This window comes from Anopheles maculipalpis, chromosome 3RL, assembly GCF_943734695.1.
Source record: "Anopheles maculipalpis chromosome 3RL, idAnoMacuDA_375_x, whole genome shotgun sequence".
Classification (NCBI taxonomy): domain Eukaryota; kingdom Metazoa; phylum Arthropoda; class Insecta; order Diptera; family Culicidae; genus Anopheles; species Anopheles maculipalpis.
In genome coordinates, this window is record NC_064872.1 from 86763648 (window position 1) to 86782155 (window position 18508).

Consider the following 18508-nt stretch of genomic DNA (forward strand, 5'->3'; position numbering starts at 1 on the left):
GAGGAGATAGCTCGGGCCGGCCAAAAAATTCCAAATCCAAATTTAAAATCCAAAATCAGTTTTAAAATCCCGCGGCAAAATTTAAAGTTGAATTCCAAACTTAAAATTTCCAACGCAAATTTAACTTGGATTTCGAAAATTAAAACTGGATTTGGAATTTTTTGGCCGGCCCGAGCTATCTCCTCGAATTCATGTTCTCCTGTTACTATCAGTCGCTCCTGGCCGGATTTTTGAGCCAGATTTTTGTGGATTTCGATGCGGCAAAATTTGACCAGGAGTAACAGGAGAGCATGAATTCGAGAAGGTAGCAAATGGAAATTTTAAAAGTGGTCAGAAAATTATTTTCCTTCCGTCATGACAAATATTTTTCCGCTCAATTTAAGAGTGTTTTCCACATTTTAAGATATTTATCCTCAATTATGTTTTTTTCTTCAAATATGTTTCAAACAGGTTTAAAACCTGATTTTTATTATCGAAGGAGACTAAGGGGGATTTTCCAGCTACTTCCGGGAAATTCTGCCAGCAGCATTCCCATGGAAAATCGGTGATAACTCGCTCATTCTTGGTTCGATCCTGGCGTCGGGCATTTCGTTGGATGCGTCTTAAGGCCGCACATCTTTTTGCCGAACACCCGAACCCGATCCCTCCATCCCCTCGCCCAGTTATTGCGGAAAACACTGGAAATTCGGCCATAACTCGCTCATTCTTGTTCCGATCCTAGCGTCCGGCACACCGTTAGATGCGTCTTGATGCCACGCATCTTTTTGCCGAACACACCAACCCCGTCCCTCCATCCCCTGTCAAGTTATTACGGAAAACAGCATTCCCGTGGAAAATCGACAATAGCTCGCTCATTCTTGGTCCTATTCTAGCGTCCGGCATACCGTTGGATGCGTCTTGAGGCCGCACATCTTTTTGCCTAACATCTCAACCCAGTCCCTCCATCCCCTCGCCCAGTTATTACGGAAAACACTGGAAAATCGGTGATAACTAGCTCATTCTTGTTTCGATCCTAGCGTTCGACATACCGTTGGATGCGTCTTAAGGCCGCACATCTTTTTGCCGAACACCCCAACCCGATTCCTCCGCGCCTTACCCAGTTTTTGAGGAAAATAACAGCATTCCCATGGAAAATCGGTGATAACTCGCTCATTCTTGGTTCGAACCTGGCGTCCGGCACACTGCTGGATGCGTCTTGATGTCGCGCATTTTTTTGCGCATCACTCCATTACAGTTCCTCCACCCCCTACGAAGTTATTGCGGAAAAGCAGCATTCCCGTGGAAAATCGGTGATAACTCGCTCATTCTTGGTGCTATCCTGGCGTCCGGCATTCCGTTGGAAGCGTTCTGAGGCCACGCATCTTTTTGCGAACCTGAACCCAAACCCGATCACTCGATTTATCGCATTTTTGTGTTAGTCTACCATGGACTTTACCGGTGAATTTAAAATCTGATCGATGGAACATTCGAGCTCGATTTTTCTTTATCCGGGCTCGAGCAGTTTCGCTATCGAGTAAGTGACAGTTTGCGTTTTGTTTACATCGTCTGCAGCAATCAGTAACAAAACAAATCGGAAAGTTGTGCATGGAAAGCGAACTGTTCTGCGCTAAAGTTACGCTTTTGAAACGAAGTAATGGCGGATGAAAATGAAAACTCGTGCGACAAGTTTGACGATGTGAAGCCGGACAAAATGTTTACGCTGAAGAAGTGGAATGCGGTGGCAATGTGGAGCTGGGACGTTGAGTGTGATACGTGTGCTATTTGCCGTGTGCAGGTTATGGGTGAGTGTTTAATATTGCTTTCTGTTTCACCGGTTGTACTACGCTAAGCAAAACTATCTGCTTTTAGTTGTTTAATGCTATTTATCAAATGAGCGATTTAAACTCACAGGAATATGCATATCGGTCGGTAGAACTGTTCTACTGTGCGTTGTTCCAGACGGTATGGAGCAAGCGGAACAAACTGCGCTGCTGATCAAACCGCTTGATCTAAAAAATCATCGTTATGTGAGTGTGCTCCTCCTGAAAGGCATCCTTGCCAGGTAGCAAGATGTTGAAGATGCCTGAAGACCATCTCAATATACGAGCTGAATTTGTCGAGTGCGCTTTATTCAATTGAGCCTCGTACCACATCAAATGCCCTTCCCGCCAGACTTCTACGAAGTTTTCCGTTGCTCTCGGAAGCTGAAACACCTTGGGCGCCAACATTGGGATCGCTTGTAATCTGTTTTAAGAAACTTCTTTCATCTTCTAGACCAAAACTACTGCAGATTAAACGCTATAAGCCATGTTTTTAGTTTAAAAATTAATTTATAATGCTCCTTTGTTCAGTTCGGATTACAAAAATATGTCGTTATAAGTTTCTTCTCTAGTATTTAAAAAAACAAATGAAGTAAGAAAATAATCCTCTCTACTAAATATGAACTCATAAAACTAAGTTTGTGATTCTTTTTGAGGGGCATTTCTACATATGTGTCCTTACCACGTACTGAATCTTGAATAAATCTGGTTCACTTTTTTCAATCATTTATTCAAATCAATATCCTACGCACGAATGCAGTTCTCTAATCTCAAAAGGGGTATAAAACGTATAATATTAACCGAGTTTGATGATGCATTACAATAAATATTATTAACATCCCTCAGCTCGCTCGCATGTCACACTGTTTCCAGTTGTATTTTCCAAAGAATAGCAGCTCCAACAGTAAGATTCGAACCACAACTTGTCCACCAAAGTGGCCAAAGCATTCTTACGGCACATTCTGAACACTTTTCTACTGTTCCAATGACGGTGTCATGTTTGATATTTAATTTTTCTATATCCTGCTGAAACAGAAGTGTTTCACTTGTGTTTCAATTGCATTTCCTGTATCAGTTTGTATCTTGCATACTATATACATTCGCACACTCTTTCACGCTTTCGGGAAGGCTCGGTTTGGTTGTGCACCACTCCTCCTACTTTATATTTAAAACAAACAGAAAGAAAAACCATTATGGGTTCCCTCTTCTTGCAAACATTTCTGCTTTAAAGAAGGAACCATTTCATTCTAAATTAAATCATTAACTGTTTCTAAAATAACTAAACGAAAACAAGAAAATAGAAATAAACCCTGTCACATTCCTTTCTTCACAGCTGCTTGCTGTGAGTTTTAAAATCTGTTGCTGCTTAATTTCCGCTTAAAGCGCAATATACAGGCAGCAAAACGAATGTTCACAGCTCTCTAGCTCTCTCTCTCTCTCTCTAGCTACTATTCTAGACTAAAAAGGTTCTGTTTTGCGCTCTGTTCCGGCACGCTAAACTTATCGATCGATAATAATAAAATTAATTTAGAAGCACCGCGAATGCATATCCGGGTTGAAGCACCATGCATCCGAGACATCTTGGTCGGTCCTGCTGAGGTGAATAAATTCTACATCCTTCTTGCGTGAATAACGCCTCTAGGTTCATGCATCCACACTGTGGTCGGTATCCCTGTATCCAAGCGTCTATAAGCTGTGTCCAATTTGATTGGAACATATCTATATATTGTTGTCTGGCTGGTGCTACTTCTACTGCTACCACTAATAGTGCCCTGCGCTGTTTTTGGTTTTAAATTTGAAGCTCCCTTATTACACATCCACTTAGGAAGAAACCAGAACAGAACAAACAAACAAAAATATTCAAAGGAAAAATGTGTAGTGGATGCTTCTAAAATCTACCAACGAAATCGAGTAAATCCACTGCCACTGGCGGCAAAACAGAATCTATTGGATCATATCACATTCTAGTACTTGTATGCTGCGCTCTTCTACTGGTTTGGTGTGCCAAACTTGTCCACTTATACACGCAGACCACGCCTTGAGAAGTCCCTGGAGAGAACGCCAAACTCCAGGCAACGTTGCCTGAAAAAATCTTCTCCTGTGCGCATTTACATGTTGAAGGACAGTGGCTTAATGTTGGCGACGGAGCTCATACGCCGCACGCGGCCCATCATCTTGCGCTCAATGTCCTCGAGCGATTTGCCCTGCGTTTCCGGGACGTACAAGATCACAAACATCAGACCGATGACACAGATCGAACCGAACATCCAGAACGCACCATGATTACCGATGGAAGCTGTGAAATGAAATGAAGCGAATGGAGAAGAAAAATTCATTAACATCCAATTCTCTTCAAGCCTTCAAAAAAATCTTCCTTACCCGTAATGTCAGCAAACGTTTTTGTCACCACAAACGTACAGCTCCAGTTGAATGCCGTCGCTACGGAGGCAGCCGAACCACGAATCTTGCCCGGCAAAATTTCACCCATCATCAGCCAAGGAATGGGACCGAATCCGAGTGAGAAACCGACAACGAACACAACGAACGCCGCCAACGGTAACCAACCGATTTGCGACACATCCTCCCCATTGTTCTTCATGTAGAAGAACGTACCCAGCGTCATGAGCGTAATGATCATTGCCACGTCCGAGATGTACAGCAGTATCTTGCGGCCCAACCGATCGATCAGTACCGTCGCGATGAACGTCGCAATAAAGTTCACCACACCGACAATGATCGTACAGAGCTTCTCGTCGATCGTCGATCCAGCACTCTGGAAGATCTGCACCGTGTAGAAGATGACCGCGTTAATACCGGACAGCTGCTGGAAAAACATTAGCCCGAGCGAGATCAGCAGCGGCTTCAGGTTGGACTTCTTCAGCAGATCCAGCATGGCACTCTTGGAGGCGTGTCGTTCCGCTTCCTGGTGTGACTTGGAGATACCCTTCAGCTCGGGCTCAACATCCGCCTTCCGGCCGCGCAACCACTGCAGGGCTTTGCGAGCACGCTCTTCCCGATTGCGCGAAACATACCAACGGGGCGTCTCGGGAATAAGGAACATCAGGATCAGGAATGGCACCGGAAGCGTGGCACCGAGGAACGCTAGTCCGGACCAGTCCAGATACTTGCCAGCGACGAAACACAGCAGAATGCCAATATTACCGAAAGCCGTTGGCAGCAGACCGAGCGTACCACGTACCTCAGGTTGTACCGTTTCGCCGAGATAGACCGGGAGTGATAGTGAAGCAATACCGACGCACAGACCGGATAGAGCACGACCTGGACGGAAAACGGAGAGATTTGTAGAAGTAGTGAAGGAGGTTTAGAGAAATAGGAAGAGCGCAGGACACTTACCGACGAGGACCATTGCCACGTGCGTAGCACAACCGATCAGTAGCCAGGATATGATGAAGGGTGTTGCCGTCGCCAGGATGGTGTTCTTGCGCCCCAGATACTCAATCATCGGACCACCAAGAATGCCACCAGCCAGACCGGCAAGAGGCATAATACCACCGACCCACGAGCCCTGTAGAGAAAACGGGGAAAAGGAGTAAAGACAAAAATGAAGATAAAAAGCTTTAACCTTGAACTGTGGCCTCTCAAATGACGTGAATGCCATGATGGCGAATTTGTGGAAATCGGAAAGGATGAGACACATTTGTTTGTTTTGTCTCTCACGCAAAGGATTCAATTTTGGGATGTATAAAAATATCCTTTCACTCCCTTTGGAGAATGGGAGGGAGTCTTGGAGGACAACAGAGCTTCCTATTTATGAAGCATGTTTACTAACGCCATTAGCACTCCTATTAACTTTTATAAACAACGCGTGGAGCAATAATGCTTGATACAATCGGCACCAGGCATCGTCGTAGGCATAACAATCAACACATTATTTATTGATTGTTTTTATATTCCCCGTCCAAGTCTTTCACGTCTAATGAGCCTCATCTCATCTCTAACTAGGCCCATCTCTGTCTCTCTAACCATCCTTTAGACGTCTCATTCCGGGGACGTTTGTTGACTGTTTGAATGAATATAAAATCTAACCAAGCAATACATTATCGGATTATTTTACCCGTGATGATCTGATGATGCCTTTAGCTGATTAGAGCAAAGTGGAGAGAGAGAGAGAGCTTTTGATCAACAAAACACACGTGTGCGTGATGATCGAGACCTTTCGCTTTGGCGTTTGAAGCGCAAACCCCCGTCATTTACTTACCGATTGGTCCGTTACTTCGAATGATGTAATGTTGCGATCCTTCATCGATACCAGTGCGGGTGAGGTGTATGCCGACGAAAATCCAACCACCATGGATCCGAGCGACACCGACAGGGCGGCAAGTACCTTTAAATCACATCAAATAAAAACATATTAGTACACACACGTGTCTATTGGACGCCGTGAAGATGATCGTTTCGATTGGCATGGCGACTAAGACGTTAAAAGTATGTTTTAAAAGCTATATTATGCTACAGACTACTGAAGATGTTCGGTTAGTAGATGATGCCCGTACGAGGCTCGGTTTTTTCTCTGTTCTGGGATGGAAATTTGGTCGATGTTCACTAAAAAGGTAAATTGAAGATTGGTTTTAAACCTGCGATAAGGTGCACTTGGCGACCGGTTCCTCGGCGGGTACGGTGAACGACACATGGGTGTCGGCACGCATTAAAATCTTCACCATTTTCTAGCCGTCTGTGTACACTACCGACTTCAAAAAATAAACTTCACCGCAACACTTCAACCAGGCACAGGGGAGAATGTCTTCTTTCGGCGGTTCCTCGATAACGGCACGCAATGTTTCGTACTCCTCACACTCTAAAATCACAACCCCCACACGCACACGAAAGCAAAACACAGGAAAACGGGGTTGGGAAAAACTAAAGAATTGAAAAGGAAAAGCTTTCGTAACGCATTGGACAGCTTCCTCGCTGGAACTCTGACGTCCGTCGGTCCGTGTGTGTGCACGCGCGGAAGAGCTCTGGCACGGGCACTGGCCGAATCCAGTGTGTGAACGTGAACGGCGGTTCCGCGTGTGTGCGGCCGATCAGTACGCGTAATCTGTAGCAATCGCAGCATCCTGCCGCGGGAATGCTGACATCGTTGCCGTCGTCGTCGTCGTGCTGGTATTTGTGTGCTTTTGTTTGGACCCTTCTGCATGTTACTTGAGCTCTACACTAGTTCGCGATAGTAGAGAGTGGCAAAAAAAGGATGGAATGGGGAACTCATCATATGGCCACTGCTGATAATGTTCCGGTCACGCCAGACAAGGAAGCCGCAAACGGCAGGGTGGGATTTTTTCGTTTGTTTTTTTATTTTTCCTATTCCTGCTACCCTATTCGTCAAGAGCAAACCAAATCTACGCGATTTTCCCAATTGCTGGCTCAAATCCACCCACCCTTCAGAGTGTGATGGGTCGTGGTCACACTGATACATGCACATGGGGGGGAGGGAACGTTGAACAGGCAAATCAATGCTCCACGTTATCAACGTCATTGCCTCATCCCTTTTGACAAACGCCAAGTTTGTATGGCCGGACCATCGCGACTCGCAACCATTTTCCTACAACGTTTGGCCCCGATTCCATTTGATCGTGCTTCGCGCTGTATTCTTTTTTTTTTTGCTATTCACTGTGTTGAAGGAATTGGGGATATGTACTAGGAGAAATATCTCCGTCGTGCAACATGTGGGTTCAAAGTAAAGTATAAAAAGGCCCAACTGATTATGGTGCCCAACTAATGAAGCCTCCCGAGTAATTGACCTGGACTGACAAATCTTTGTTCATCGGCCTTTATTAAACCCTTCACGAATCGCTACTTAATCTTCTGATAAAACCTAACCGAACATATGCAATTTCTGCCAAAGAAAACAGAATCAATTTTAAAGTACAACAAGGGTGCTATTGTAGCAAAAATAAAAACCAACCGGTAGACAAACACACACCATTCCGACCGTTGCCATCGGCAGCCTGTGACCATCGTCCCCCGGTTCGCCCGGTGTTACTACGAGGGCCACTGTCGCCACCGTCCGGTCGGATACCGCCGCAGTTTTTCTGTCTGTTGTTGCGAAATTTTCCATCACCAGCTTTCCACACAGTACTTGCTTTTCCAACATTGGACAATGGTGGGCACATGCACAGATACACTCACACAGGCACAGACAAACGCACTCTTTATCACTAGTGCTAATCAAGGGGCAACAATCACACACTCGGGACTAAAAAAATTGATACTTTAAGTTGTCCAAACTTTGCCGTGCCCAAGCGAAGATTTATTCTGTAAAGCTAGTCAATGAACAAATTCGTGTAAAACAGACGTGTCAACGAATCCTCTTCACGATCACCAATCAGGACGCTCAATCCATTTGAAAGTCGGCAATCACACAGCTGTAACGAACGGACCACTACTGAGCAGCCAGCAATAATCCTCGACAGGCGTAAGGATATGAACAGCAGCAGACAGAATAGTAGTCGCACAACACATCCAACCATCGCCCACGAACACTAACGCACAGTGGACGCATTCGTAAACGGGGAAAATGTATGTTATATGTCCAGTTGCCCCGTTTCGTTTTGCCAGCTTTTCCTCCATTGTCCGGATGCGGTATTGGATATAATTATTCCGCAGCTCCATCTGGGCGCTACTCTCAAACAAGCAAGTATGCACAGCTGTGTTTGCTCTAATTCCACCAAACGGAAGGAAAACGTGATAAGGATCCCGGATGTGAGTTTTCCGGATCGTTTGACTATTTCAAAAATCACAAATATGTACTCTGTCTCATTGACATTGAAAAATCGCTCACATAAACAGAACAACTGGAATAATCGTCCAAATTTGAATAGAGTACTGAGGAGATGGAATTTAATTGAAAATTGTTCCTTCAACACACTCATTCTTCAGTTTCTGATACGGATGACGTCTCATCCTTCACGGTTAATAGGTGTGTTGATCAAATATACAGCCCCAAGGGGCAACATCACCGAGACACAACAAATTTCAAGTGCAGGTCTTTAAATCGGACCCCAAGTTCACGCTTCGGTATGATTATTTCCGGCCATCGACGTAACTAGCCCGCAGCAGGGTCGGGCTATTAATAAAGAAGAAACAAAAAGCAAACCATCAAACTGGTGACGAAAAAATCTTCACGTTCAAAACACCATATTTGGGCCACCGCTTAATCAAAAGCATGCTCTCGCGTTATCAATGGAGGAGAGGTCAATCTTGACACCGTTTCAAATGCGACCTAAATCGTAGGAAACCGCAGGACGGTATTAACCGGAGCATATGACGCCTCGAAGGAGATTTGTTTACGCCATACCGCGCGCGCTTCACATCGGTGAACTTTGCGGTTCCTAGAGAAGTGAAGGCTACGGCTTATAGAAATATTTTCCTACTGACACAAACTATATGGTCATTTTCTTTTTTTTTCTTTTCTTGCTTCTTGGCTTAAAGAATGGCGCGTGAAAACTATTTAAATTTATTTTCTTCCCTTTCATAATGGGGCACTATCAGTTCGTATGAATGCATCAGACCTCTCGCAAGCATTAATCTCTAGCAAAAGGTTGCGTTTGCTGCTAAACTGTACGGTAAACATGTTACTTCGACAAAGCAAACAGGCAACCTGCCCGCTGATCTTACTCCCTGTCCGTGTAATGATCGAACTGCAACTGATAAAGGGTAAAACGTGATCGTTCATCGCAATGCGCGAATTTGGTTTCAGGGTAGTATTGTTCCCCACCGACAGGGGGCGCCACCTAACCGCTCATAACTGTTAGCAGCGAAACGGTTCAGCAGTTGCTCTGATCATTTGCAGGTATTGATCATTCATAAATTAGCACTTTTTAAAGCTCACCAGCACGACTTACAAATCCCTCGAAATTTTGGACCCTCCACACACGCACACACACGGAGCCGTTTGTTTTTCGTCGATTGTAGTTTTTCCTACCGTGAAGAAGGATCCTTTCTCTCTCTCTCTCACTCAGCGAGGATCACCTGCTTTGTCCGCACGTACACCCACCCACACGCACTCGGGCTCAGAGCTTGTGACACGTGGGCGGTGGAAAGAAACACACGCACACCAATTTTCCACACTATCGAGCGCTTGACCATCGACTAAACCATGGCGCCGATCAGTAGCAGCCTTTTATACTGGCCCGCTTCGATCCCGGCCGACGGTGAGAGATAGTGTCAACGGGGAAGTTCCTCCGGGAGGAGCGTTTTTCCAGGAAGGGAAATTCCTTGTCGAGTGTGTGTATCTGTTACCGTACATGTGTCTCACTCACTGCTACTACCCTGTCGCCGAATAAGAAGAAGGGCACCAGGGCTAGGTCCCCGTAGCAAAACACATAACAATAAATAAAGACTACCGGACTACTAACGCTGTAAATCGAGCTCGTGCAATGGCTACTACGATCAAGCGCACTCAGTGTGCCCTACACAATGGTTTGGATGCATCTACCGGGGCGCACCCCCAACATTCATTCACCGTACCAGAAAAAGCGGATGGAAACGGATAAAGGAAAGCTCAAAAGTACATCGTAAAAAAATCGTAATTTTTGTTGTTGTCTTGCATTCAGGTGCATTCCTCACAACTATCTCTAGTACAAGGACAGTACGCATTAAGGTGCAACAGAGATCCGAATGTACCGATTCTCCCTAACCTGGAACCGATCGATCGAAATGGCATTCGTCGGTCGTCACGTGTCTGCCGTTTGAGCAGCGATGATGCACCCGTTTCCTTTCTTCCTTCAAGCTCATCGCGAGTTGGCGCGAATCGAATCGATTCGGTTATCGATAAGTCATAAGAAATAGAAAAATAGAAACCGAAACATTACGCGATGAGATTACTATTCCAGCTGCTCTGCTGCGCGTGTACACCAGGTACGGATGGTGCTCTATGAGTGGCTATGAATAGTTTTGATTAATTAGCTGTCGAACAATTTACGCTACGACGTGGGTACGGTTTCGGGAAGAAAACGGTGTTGACTTGATATGGATATGGAAGTGCTGTTGTGCTGTCCATCATTCTGGTAAGGTGAATAAAATAAAGTGCCATTTCCATTCCTGCAATGTCCTTGAACTGAGCCAAGCGTGCCAAGAATAGTATAGTGATTGAATGCAACGAACGCATAGAATGGTTCGAAATTTCTCTTCCCTTACTTATTTTAGAGCTTAAATGAGAACTGAATAACTCCGCTACAACTGCCACTGTATGGAAATTGCGAGGGCGAACCGATAGCAGAACCGCAATTATCCCGTTTGCTCGCCTGTTGACGCCGTTCAAACGATCCGTCAAAAACAACAAGCGATCGGATTCCTGAACCGAAGATGCTTTTTCCCTGCTCATCGACGCAATGGGAGCGTACGCGCCGTGAAGAATCCGGCCAGATGATAAGATCACGTAGGCAACAGCTGCTTCCAGCTGAAGTTCTTACAACCGTACGGGATTCTTGGCGAACTTTGGTAGTAGCAGTGTTTATTACATGGCCAGTTTAAGGTCGCTGCTCGGAGGATTTGCTTGGAAGATTTGCGATGAATGCGAAGAAAGCGTTCATTATCAGTGACGCAAATGTTGGCAGCTATGATAGTGTGCAACGAACGTACACGGGAGAATCTTCACATGGCGAGATCGCTCATTGGTAGCTTCCCGAACCCATGGTGATGCGTTGCCCATGACCTCTGGCTAGGTGAGGGTGCATTCATTTGCCAAAGTAAATTTGTGGAAAGTTTAAGCCTGAAAACAGTCTCGTTGGTCAAATCTTTGAGGGCTCTAGACACGATCGGAAAATCCGTTTTTCACCCACAAGACGCAGTATTGTCTTCATGTCCATTCATAGATTGAAAGTTCATTACATTTCATTTGCTTAGGCAGCACTTCCCATCCTTTAAAAATCAATCATTAATTCATATCTAAATATATTGGCCACGCTATTAGCTCTCGGCCATTTCCATCTAATATTTTTTTCTGGCACACAATATTAGTTCGTTTGCCACGCTGTAAGCTGTCTGCTCTAATTAGGTGCCGCCAGCTCATCTTCGTCACTGTCGATCGCTGCACCTTATCGGTGTAAACAAACGTACAATGGGAGGCACAATTTGCATTCCGTCTCGGTCAGTCGTGCGGTGTACATCAGACTTAAAGATTACCCGGTTAAACACGCGTCCATCCTAAAGCGACGTCCATGACGTTTGAAAGATGGACCACAATGTGATGTGTGAATCTGAAGATGTATTCTATCGGTCGCATTTTCCTAGCAGCATCGCCATGCCATACATTGTATGGCATGTTCCTGTAAAAACTGACACCTACCTGTGTCCAGATGTAGATAGGGTTTGTAGTTGGCCGGTACACTTCCAGCTTCGGCTTGCCCTCCTCTGTAATCTGTCGCACGAACGGTACAGCGGTGCGCATGTTTTCCTCCTTCGTTCCCATTTCCATCTCCAGAAAGCGGATGCTTTTCCGCGAATCCGTGCTCATTGACTTGGACTGTTGGAAATGTTTGCGTGAGCTGATGTAATCTTCCTCGTCGCTCGAATCCAGATCCTACAAGAAGCGATTGCAAGCAATGCGTCATTGTATGCATTCACAACCTCTTTGTCTTACAGTGCCATCGGTTCGCATCGGCCTACCTTCAGGTCAATGATGACGGGCTTGGTAATGTCTGCATCAATCCGCAGCAGACTGGTGGAGGGTTCAAAGTCTTCGTCGCTGCTGGACGGCGACGGTTCCTTGTCAAACTTGAAGGAAATGTGCCGCGCATCGAGACTCTTGTGTTTGCGCTCCTGGAACTCTTTCCTTTGACCCTCGAAATCGTCCGACGATGAGGAAGCTTTAAGAAGCTGCTCCAGCACCTTGGCGCTCTTCACATCGAGCGACACATGCTTCTTGCCCTGGAACTGTCGTCTGTTGTCGGTCGCTAACAGATGCCGGAGTTCCTAAAAGCAAAGGATACGCAACCACATTAGTGTGCCAAATTCAATCCACTCTTCCGTTAATTGATTTCTTCTATACCTTGATTAGCTGTGTCTTGTGCTCGGATGTGCTGTGACTTTTGTGCTTCTGAAAGTGTTCCCGCTGCTTGCGGAAGCTGTTTTCATCCTCATCGAACCGGTCCTCTTCCTGGTCGAACGAAACGCGCGAACTCTTGAGCGATGATTTAGATTTGGTTTTTTCGCCCGCCTCGAGAAACGGATTCGTATCGTCCGTCTCGAGGATCGGGCTGAATGTTCTCGGTGGCTGGTGCTGTGTGAGACCGCGCGGTGGCACACTGGCCAGATCTTCCGCGTTTGTGTCGAGCACGATCGTGTCCAGGCTGGTTGCTGTCGTCGAGGTGGAGAGTGATCCTTCCGCTGTGTTAACACGCTGATATCCGTATTGAAGTGGATCACGGATCTCATCCTGGAAAATGTTGAAAACAGAGTTGAACCGATTGGGATTAGTATTTGTGCTACAGTGGACCAGGAAAATTCGAATGAAACTCGCTTTACCACCGTACAACAATTCACCTGCTGCAACACTGAGCCATGGTTTCATATGCCAAGTTTCGTTTGACAAAACTTTAGAAATCAGAGTGCAAATAATTGCTCTGAATTTGTTTATTCTATGATACATCTCATGCTTCATAAAACTGTTCCTAATCCAGTATTCGCTATTTTGAACCAGAAACAGGCATTCAAGTTCAAGCTGGACATGAAATATTTCATGCTGAAACATTTTCAGTATGAGTAGTTCTATCATCTCACTCATAGGAGGCGCCAGCGATCTTATATATTTACATAAAACAACAGCCTAATGCACCTATGCGTGGCCGGCAAAATTATTGGACACTTTTTTCCACGAGATAAAACAATTTTTTTCATTAATTTGCAAACAAAAGGCCAGATTACTCAACCAACGATTAGCAAACCTGGATAGAACTAGTTCTGCTCAAACATTGTCGTAGTAAACGTGAAACGTTTAATTGGTGTTTATCATATTTAAATGGTTATTTATACCGTCAATGCGACACAGGCACACCGGTACACGTGCTTAGTGGCGCCGGGTATGTAAATGTGACCAATTGTTGCACATTGTGCAGTCTGTGTGCTGCATTTATTAAACGTACCGTAGTCAGTACAGCAGCACAGTAAGAAATAGAGTAGTTTTGCATGTGTGTTGGTGTGATAGTTTTTAGATTTTTTTGTAAACATTTTTAACAATCCGGCGTTTAAAATTTCAAGACCGCCCTTTGGCCATGCTTTATTGCTTAGCATAAATCTACCCATTTTCCTTTCATTTCATTTTTCTCTTTCTCTCATGTTGTCTTCTCCATCGCTTTTCGCGACGCTATAAATATTTGCCCTCGATGCACTCTTTGAACCTCTCTTTTGCTGCTTTTTTGTCCCAAGAGAAATTGCAGACCAGCACGCTGCGAACCGGCACGAACATTCCAGAAGAAATTGACCTTCCGGCGAGGAAGGAAGCAAAGTTTGGTTGTGACCGTTGCAACAGTTTATTTACATTTTCTACGATTTGTCGCGTGAAGTCTTTCCCGCCACAATTTGTAGATAAGCAATTGTCCAAGGGGAGGATTTGGCTGGTTACCTGGTAGTAAGTTCATTTGTGTGCTAGTGGATAACTATATTGACATGCAAAACGCCACATGGTTGGTGTGCCGGTTCTTACCTACAAACTTTTATCTACGTCAGCTCGTGTTTGGTTTATTCGTTTTATTCTGCTGTTTTTTTTTGTCCGTATCGTGACGCAGTTCAGTCTCGGTGCCAACCACGGTACAGTTACACTTCATTAATATTTCTACGATATTTCTGCTTGTACGCTCGCATGTTACGGTACATCGATCGTAAAGATCAACGCAGACCAAAATCTCTTCATTCATCCGAAGCCGGTTAAATCTGCAGCAATGTTGATTTTTATTCAGATAAAGCCGAGCAAGTATAAATAGCTCCATGTGCGTGGATGGACACAGAAGCGACATCAATTAAGAAAAAAAATCGGGAAATTCTCGTAAAATGTATTTCTATTCTAAATCCCTTTCAAAGTCCTCAAACAGATTTATCTCTAGCGAGCGACAACAAGATGAAAATTATGTTTGAAGGACAATAACCGGTGCGCTCTTGTGTTTGTTTTTGGTTTCTTCAGATTACAAAACAGATCGTCTGCTTGCTTTTTTGCATGTTTTGTGTTGTTTATTAACAACAACAAAAAAAAAGAATATAGCAAAGCATTTAGCCTCTTTCTCGCATCAATTTATTTGCGATTCGCGTTGCTGGTGTTGGTGCGAGTGGATCCGCCTTGTGTACTAATAAACCTACGTCAGCAATTAGCAGCAGCAGTCGCAAAAGACACGAGACGATCGTCACATGAAAGGAGGTGATAGACAGCATCAACAGGAGCATCGTGCGCCTTACAAGATCGCTAGCCTGAACAAAGTTTTATCTACGTCGGTCAGTTTACGTTTTTTTTCTCTCTCTCTCTCTCTCTCACTCTCTTTTGAATTTGATTTTTTTTGTATTTTTTGCATGTGTGTGAGATTTTCTGTACATTTATAAAGAAAAGACAAGAGTCACCTCGTGACCACCTAGCACTTCAAACCGTCATCCGAACACACACACGCCCCTGAACGTGTGACGTACACAAAGTGGATAAAATGTGTTGCACGAGGACATTTTCCGACAATGGTTTTTCTATCGTAATTTCTGAGAATTGCAAAGGCAAACAATAGGAACACGCATGGCCAGGGGTTGACATGCGCTAATTATCATCGATGCACCTTGCATTATGTACAGCTTAACTTGGCACACTCACACAGGCACGCAACGTGCCGTAAAGGTGCCCAGCCGGTTGGTTTGAAAACAATTTCTGGAAAATAAAACTGATACCAGCAACTATTCCCCTAAGCAGCCCTCGATCAGTAGAACATGCAAACACACACACACATAAACACAATAAGGGCGAAGCGTGGGCCATTCTGAACTTCCGCGAGCGAACTGTCGCGTGCACGATCACTCGCCACCTGGAGATAATTTGCCGTATCACTTTAGTAAAGCGGCCGCGAATAAAGAAGCGGAAATATTACTGCATTTACCTTACGCGCAATACTATTTAACCTGGAAGTTAACCCACATATTGACCTTACGCGATTGAAGCTATCTTGATTGAGAATGTAGCTTTTTTTTCGCCCAGTATGTTGGAATGTGTCGTATGGACGGGGCCAAAGCAAATGTAAATAATAAATGGCTGCTGTTGGCAATCGCGATTTTCATTTGTTTCCTGTCGATCGATAATCGCGTTGAATGGGAAATAGAAGTTTGTTGTTAAGGGCCTTCTTTTATTATACATTCACACTTTCAAAGCGCGTAAATATTTACACAATCTAAACAGTAAACCTCCATCAAACAAGCGCCAACCAGACCAAAGTCTCCATTTTTAAATTCGCGTGTACACATGTGTCATTTTTTTCTTTCTCTGCACTTCAAATACACCATCCCAGCCCTCGTGATCCTTTTTAGACGATGCTGTGTGTGACCTTTTGCATGACATTGACCACCATCGACGCCCCGGCGCGGAATCCGACGCCCCGGTCTAAATCCGTTCGAATTCCGTATGTTCTTCGTTACGGAGGAGTAGAAGGAATGGCGGAAGTCTAGCAACAAAAAAAGTTGTTCAACTCATCCATCCACCTTCGCTTTTTAGAATTAGCAGCGACAGCGACAAAAATGTCAAAAAAAAATTGCGATCACATCGTGTTTGTTTTACCGCCCATCGGCCTCATTCGGTTGAACGGTTTTACTGCTGTGACATAAACATTTTCTCAAACTCGCACAAACACATTCACCCACCCACCCATACATCAAAACATATGATCATGTAAGCACGGTAGAATTTCGAGCACCAAAAATGAACTGTCGAGGACCCAGCCAACAAGGAAATTGTGGCAACTCTCGCTGACCGGTAGAGACACTTGCTAACCTTACGAACTTTGGCCCCGTGGGACCTTGGAAGGATTCACTGATCTTTTGCTTCGGTTTGGCTCACTGCCGACAATGCTTGTGGTACACTGGTGGTCTAAGTTCTATTTTGTTTCATTCGAATTCTCAACTCTCGGCCGGAGACCGAAAAAATGGCAACCGCCAAGCTGTAACTTACTCCTCCTTCGTTGGTCATCGTACGCTTGATTTTATCGACGATTCGACCCATTGGGCCAGATCCGCTGCCACCGCCTCCGCCTCCACCACCGCCACCACCACCTCCGGAACTCATTTTGCGGACGTTAGGTTACTTTGACTTAAAATTCACTGCACTTCAATCACCGTTTAGTCGATCGAATGTTCGATCGTCAATCATGCGGGAGGATCAACTTTGCGATTCACTTTCACTTGACGGCTCGATCGACTTGGTTCAGTTGTGGCAATTCACCACACCACTATTCAAATGGACACTTGGCGTTGGCACTTGTAGTGCACTGTTCTACCCCACTAACACTTGTGCTCCTTTTATGCACCTCTCTAGGATCAAGGTGAGCTATTAATCCAAAAGCTTTTCTTCCAAATTTCTCAAAGCCCTCGTTAAACAGCTGATGTAATTTACGATTCGCACGAATGTCCGCACGATAAACTACCCCCAAAAATTCAACACACACTCACACCGAAATACGTTAGGTTCACCGTTCACCTGTGCAGACCTGTTGGTGCTGCTGTTGGTAACATTCGGTGTGAAAAAAAGCGGTGAGATTCGCGCGCGCTTTATAGAGACGATAAGGTTTGAAAAGCTGACCGATTCTTCAACTCGCTTATATAGCATTTCTGTCTCGATTATATAGACGAGAACCGATTTATGAGTGTCCCCGTCGTGAGTGTTCACTAACACAGTTGCGTACGGTTGGGTGGTGTAGTGCGTGGTGCGCGAAAGGAACACGAGATACCGAACCGCGATCGGATCAGTGAGAGCTCCGCTAGTAGTTGTCAGTAAGCATTTGCCTGGCACACCACATGCGCGATATAGCGCTGGTGTGTCTGCTTACCTGCTTTATGTGGCCGTCCCCGAAGCGGATTTTTTTTTTTGGGAACAAAATCTAAAAATGATCTTTGTCAACAAACGCGCTTTGTATTTGAAGGTGCTCAGCTCGGTGTGCTCCGCATGTCTCTAACAAATAAATCTTTGTATCGACTGATCGCTGTGCGCGCCAAAAAGCCAAACCTTCTGCACCAAACTTTGAGTAAGAGTAATGCGACACAGGGAGGCGGAAAAGTGATCAGTTTTTCGCACACGACGCATTCCAACACCACATACGAGGCGTGAAGTTTTACTGGGAACTCCCCACACATACCAAGATGATCATGTCGATGAAATTGGCAGAAAAGGCAGAAGAGTGCATGAACCTGTGTGGCCGGTTGATTGTATGTTTTGCTGCGATCGCTGTTGGACCCAGGGATACAAGAAAATGCTTGGGGGCTCTCCCTACTACCCTTCTGCATGATCACAGCCACATGACAACCTTTTCTTTCTGCTGGTTGTGTTGGTGACCGGGGTTTTTCGTTGTGGTGAGTGGAAATTTCCTATGCTCTCAATGCACGTTTGAGTTATGCTGGTTTTATGTCTTTCTTTTTATGCTGTGTGTCTTTTTTAAGGTCTTGCAGGTCTCTTTGGTTGGATCTTCGTCAAACGATGCCTTCTGGTATGTTCCAGAAGGAGTGAAGAAGACCAGCAACAACAT

General features: G+C 45.0%; 4 protein-coding genes across 5 annotated transcripts in view; 2 read left to right on the forward strand and 2 right to left on the reverse strand.

The window, feature by feature from the left end:
• Positions 1 to 18508, reverse strand: part of LOC126562373 (26S proteasome non-ATPase regulatory subunit 4) — a 363835-nt gene that overhangs the window by 325417 nt on the left and 19910 nt on the right. The window lies entirely within an intron of this gene.
• The window catches only part of LOC126562004 (motile sperm domain-containing protein 2-like), a 332954-nt gene that overhangs the window by 94457 nt on the left and 219989 nt on the right, over positions 1 to 18508 (forward strand). The gene's annotated exons all lie outside the window — the stretch shown is intronic.
• The window catches only part of LOC126563359 (RING-box protein 2), a 31192-nt gene continuing 14314 nt past the window's right edge, over positions 1631 to 18508 (forward strand). The window contains exon 1 of the mRNA XM_050219995.1: positions 1631 to 1781. Within this exon, the coding sequence (XP_050075952.1) occupies positions 1634 to 1781 (148 nt within the window). The 5' untranslated portion in view covers positions 1631 to 1633. The remainder of the gene's footprint in view (positions 1782 to 18508) is intronic.
• LOC126561663 (facilitated trehalose transporter Tret1) lies at positions 3908 to 17061 on the reverse strand. 2 transcript variants are annotated; one of them, XM_050217950.1, is made up of 8 exons: positions 16942 to 17061; positions 12808 to 13194; positions 12426 to 12731; positions 12106 to 12339; positions 6019 to 6144; positions 5154 to 5325; positions 4179 to 5078; positions 3908 to 4095 (listed from the first exon to the last, which is right to left on the reverse strand). In XM_050217950.1, the coding sequence occupies exons 1-8, from the start codon at positions 17053 to 17055 to the stop codon at positions 3908 to 3910; spliced, it is 2427 nt and encodes an 808-aa protein (XP_050073907.1). In that variant the 5' UTR covers positions 17056 to 17061. The 2 variants fall into 2 exon arrangements, with proteins under 2 accessions (XP_050073907.1, XP_050073908.1); XM_050217951.1 differs by lacking the exons at positions 12106 to 12339; positions 12426 to 12731; positions 12808 to 13194; positions 16942 to 17061 and adding an exon at positions 6395 to 6504.

Excerpts from the sequence above, each read along its gene's own strand:
- LOC126561663 (XM_050217950.1), bottom strand. The coding sequence starts at position 17,055 with ATGAGTTCCGGAGGTGGTGGTGGCGGTGGTGGAGGCGGAGGCGGTGGC. Across the intron at positions 12,732-12,807 it reads ACAAGACACAGCTAATCAAG|GAACTCCGGCATCTGTTAGC; the intron begins GTATAGAAGAAA and ends CTTTGCTTTTAG. Across the intron at positions 5,326-6,018 it reads TCGAAGTAACGGACCAATCG|GGCTCGTGGGTCGGTGGTAT; the intron begins GTAAGTAAATGA and ends TTTTCTCTACAG.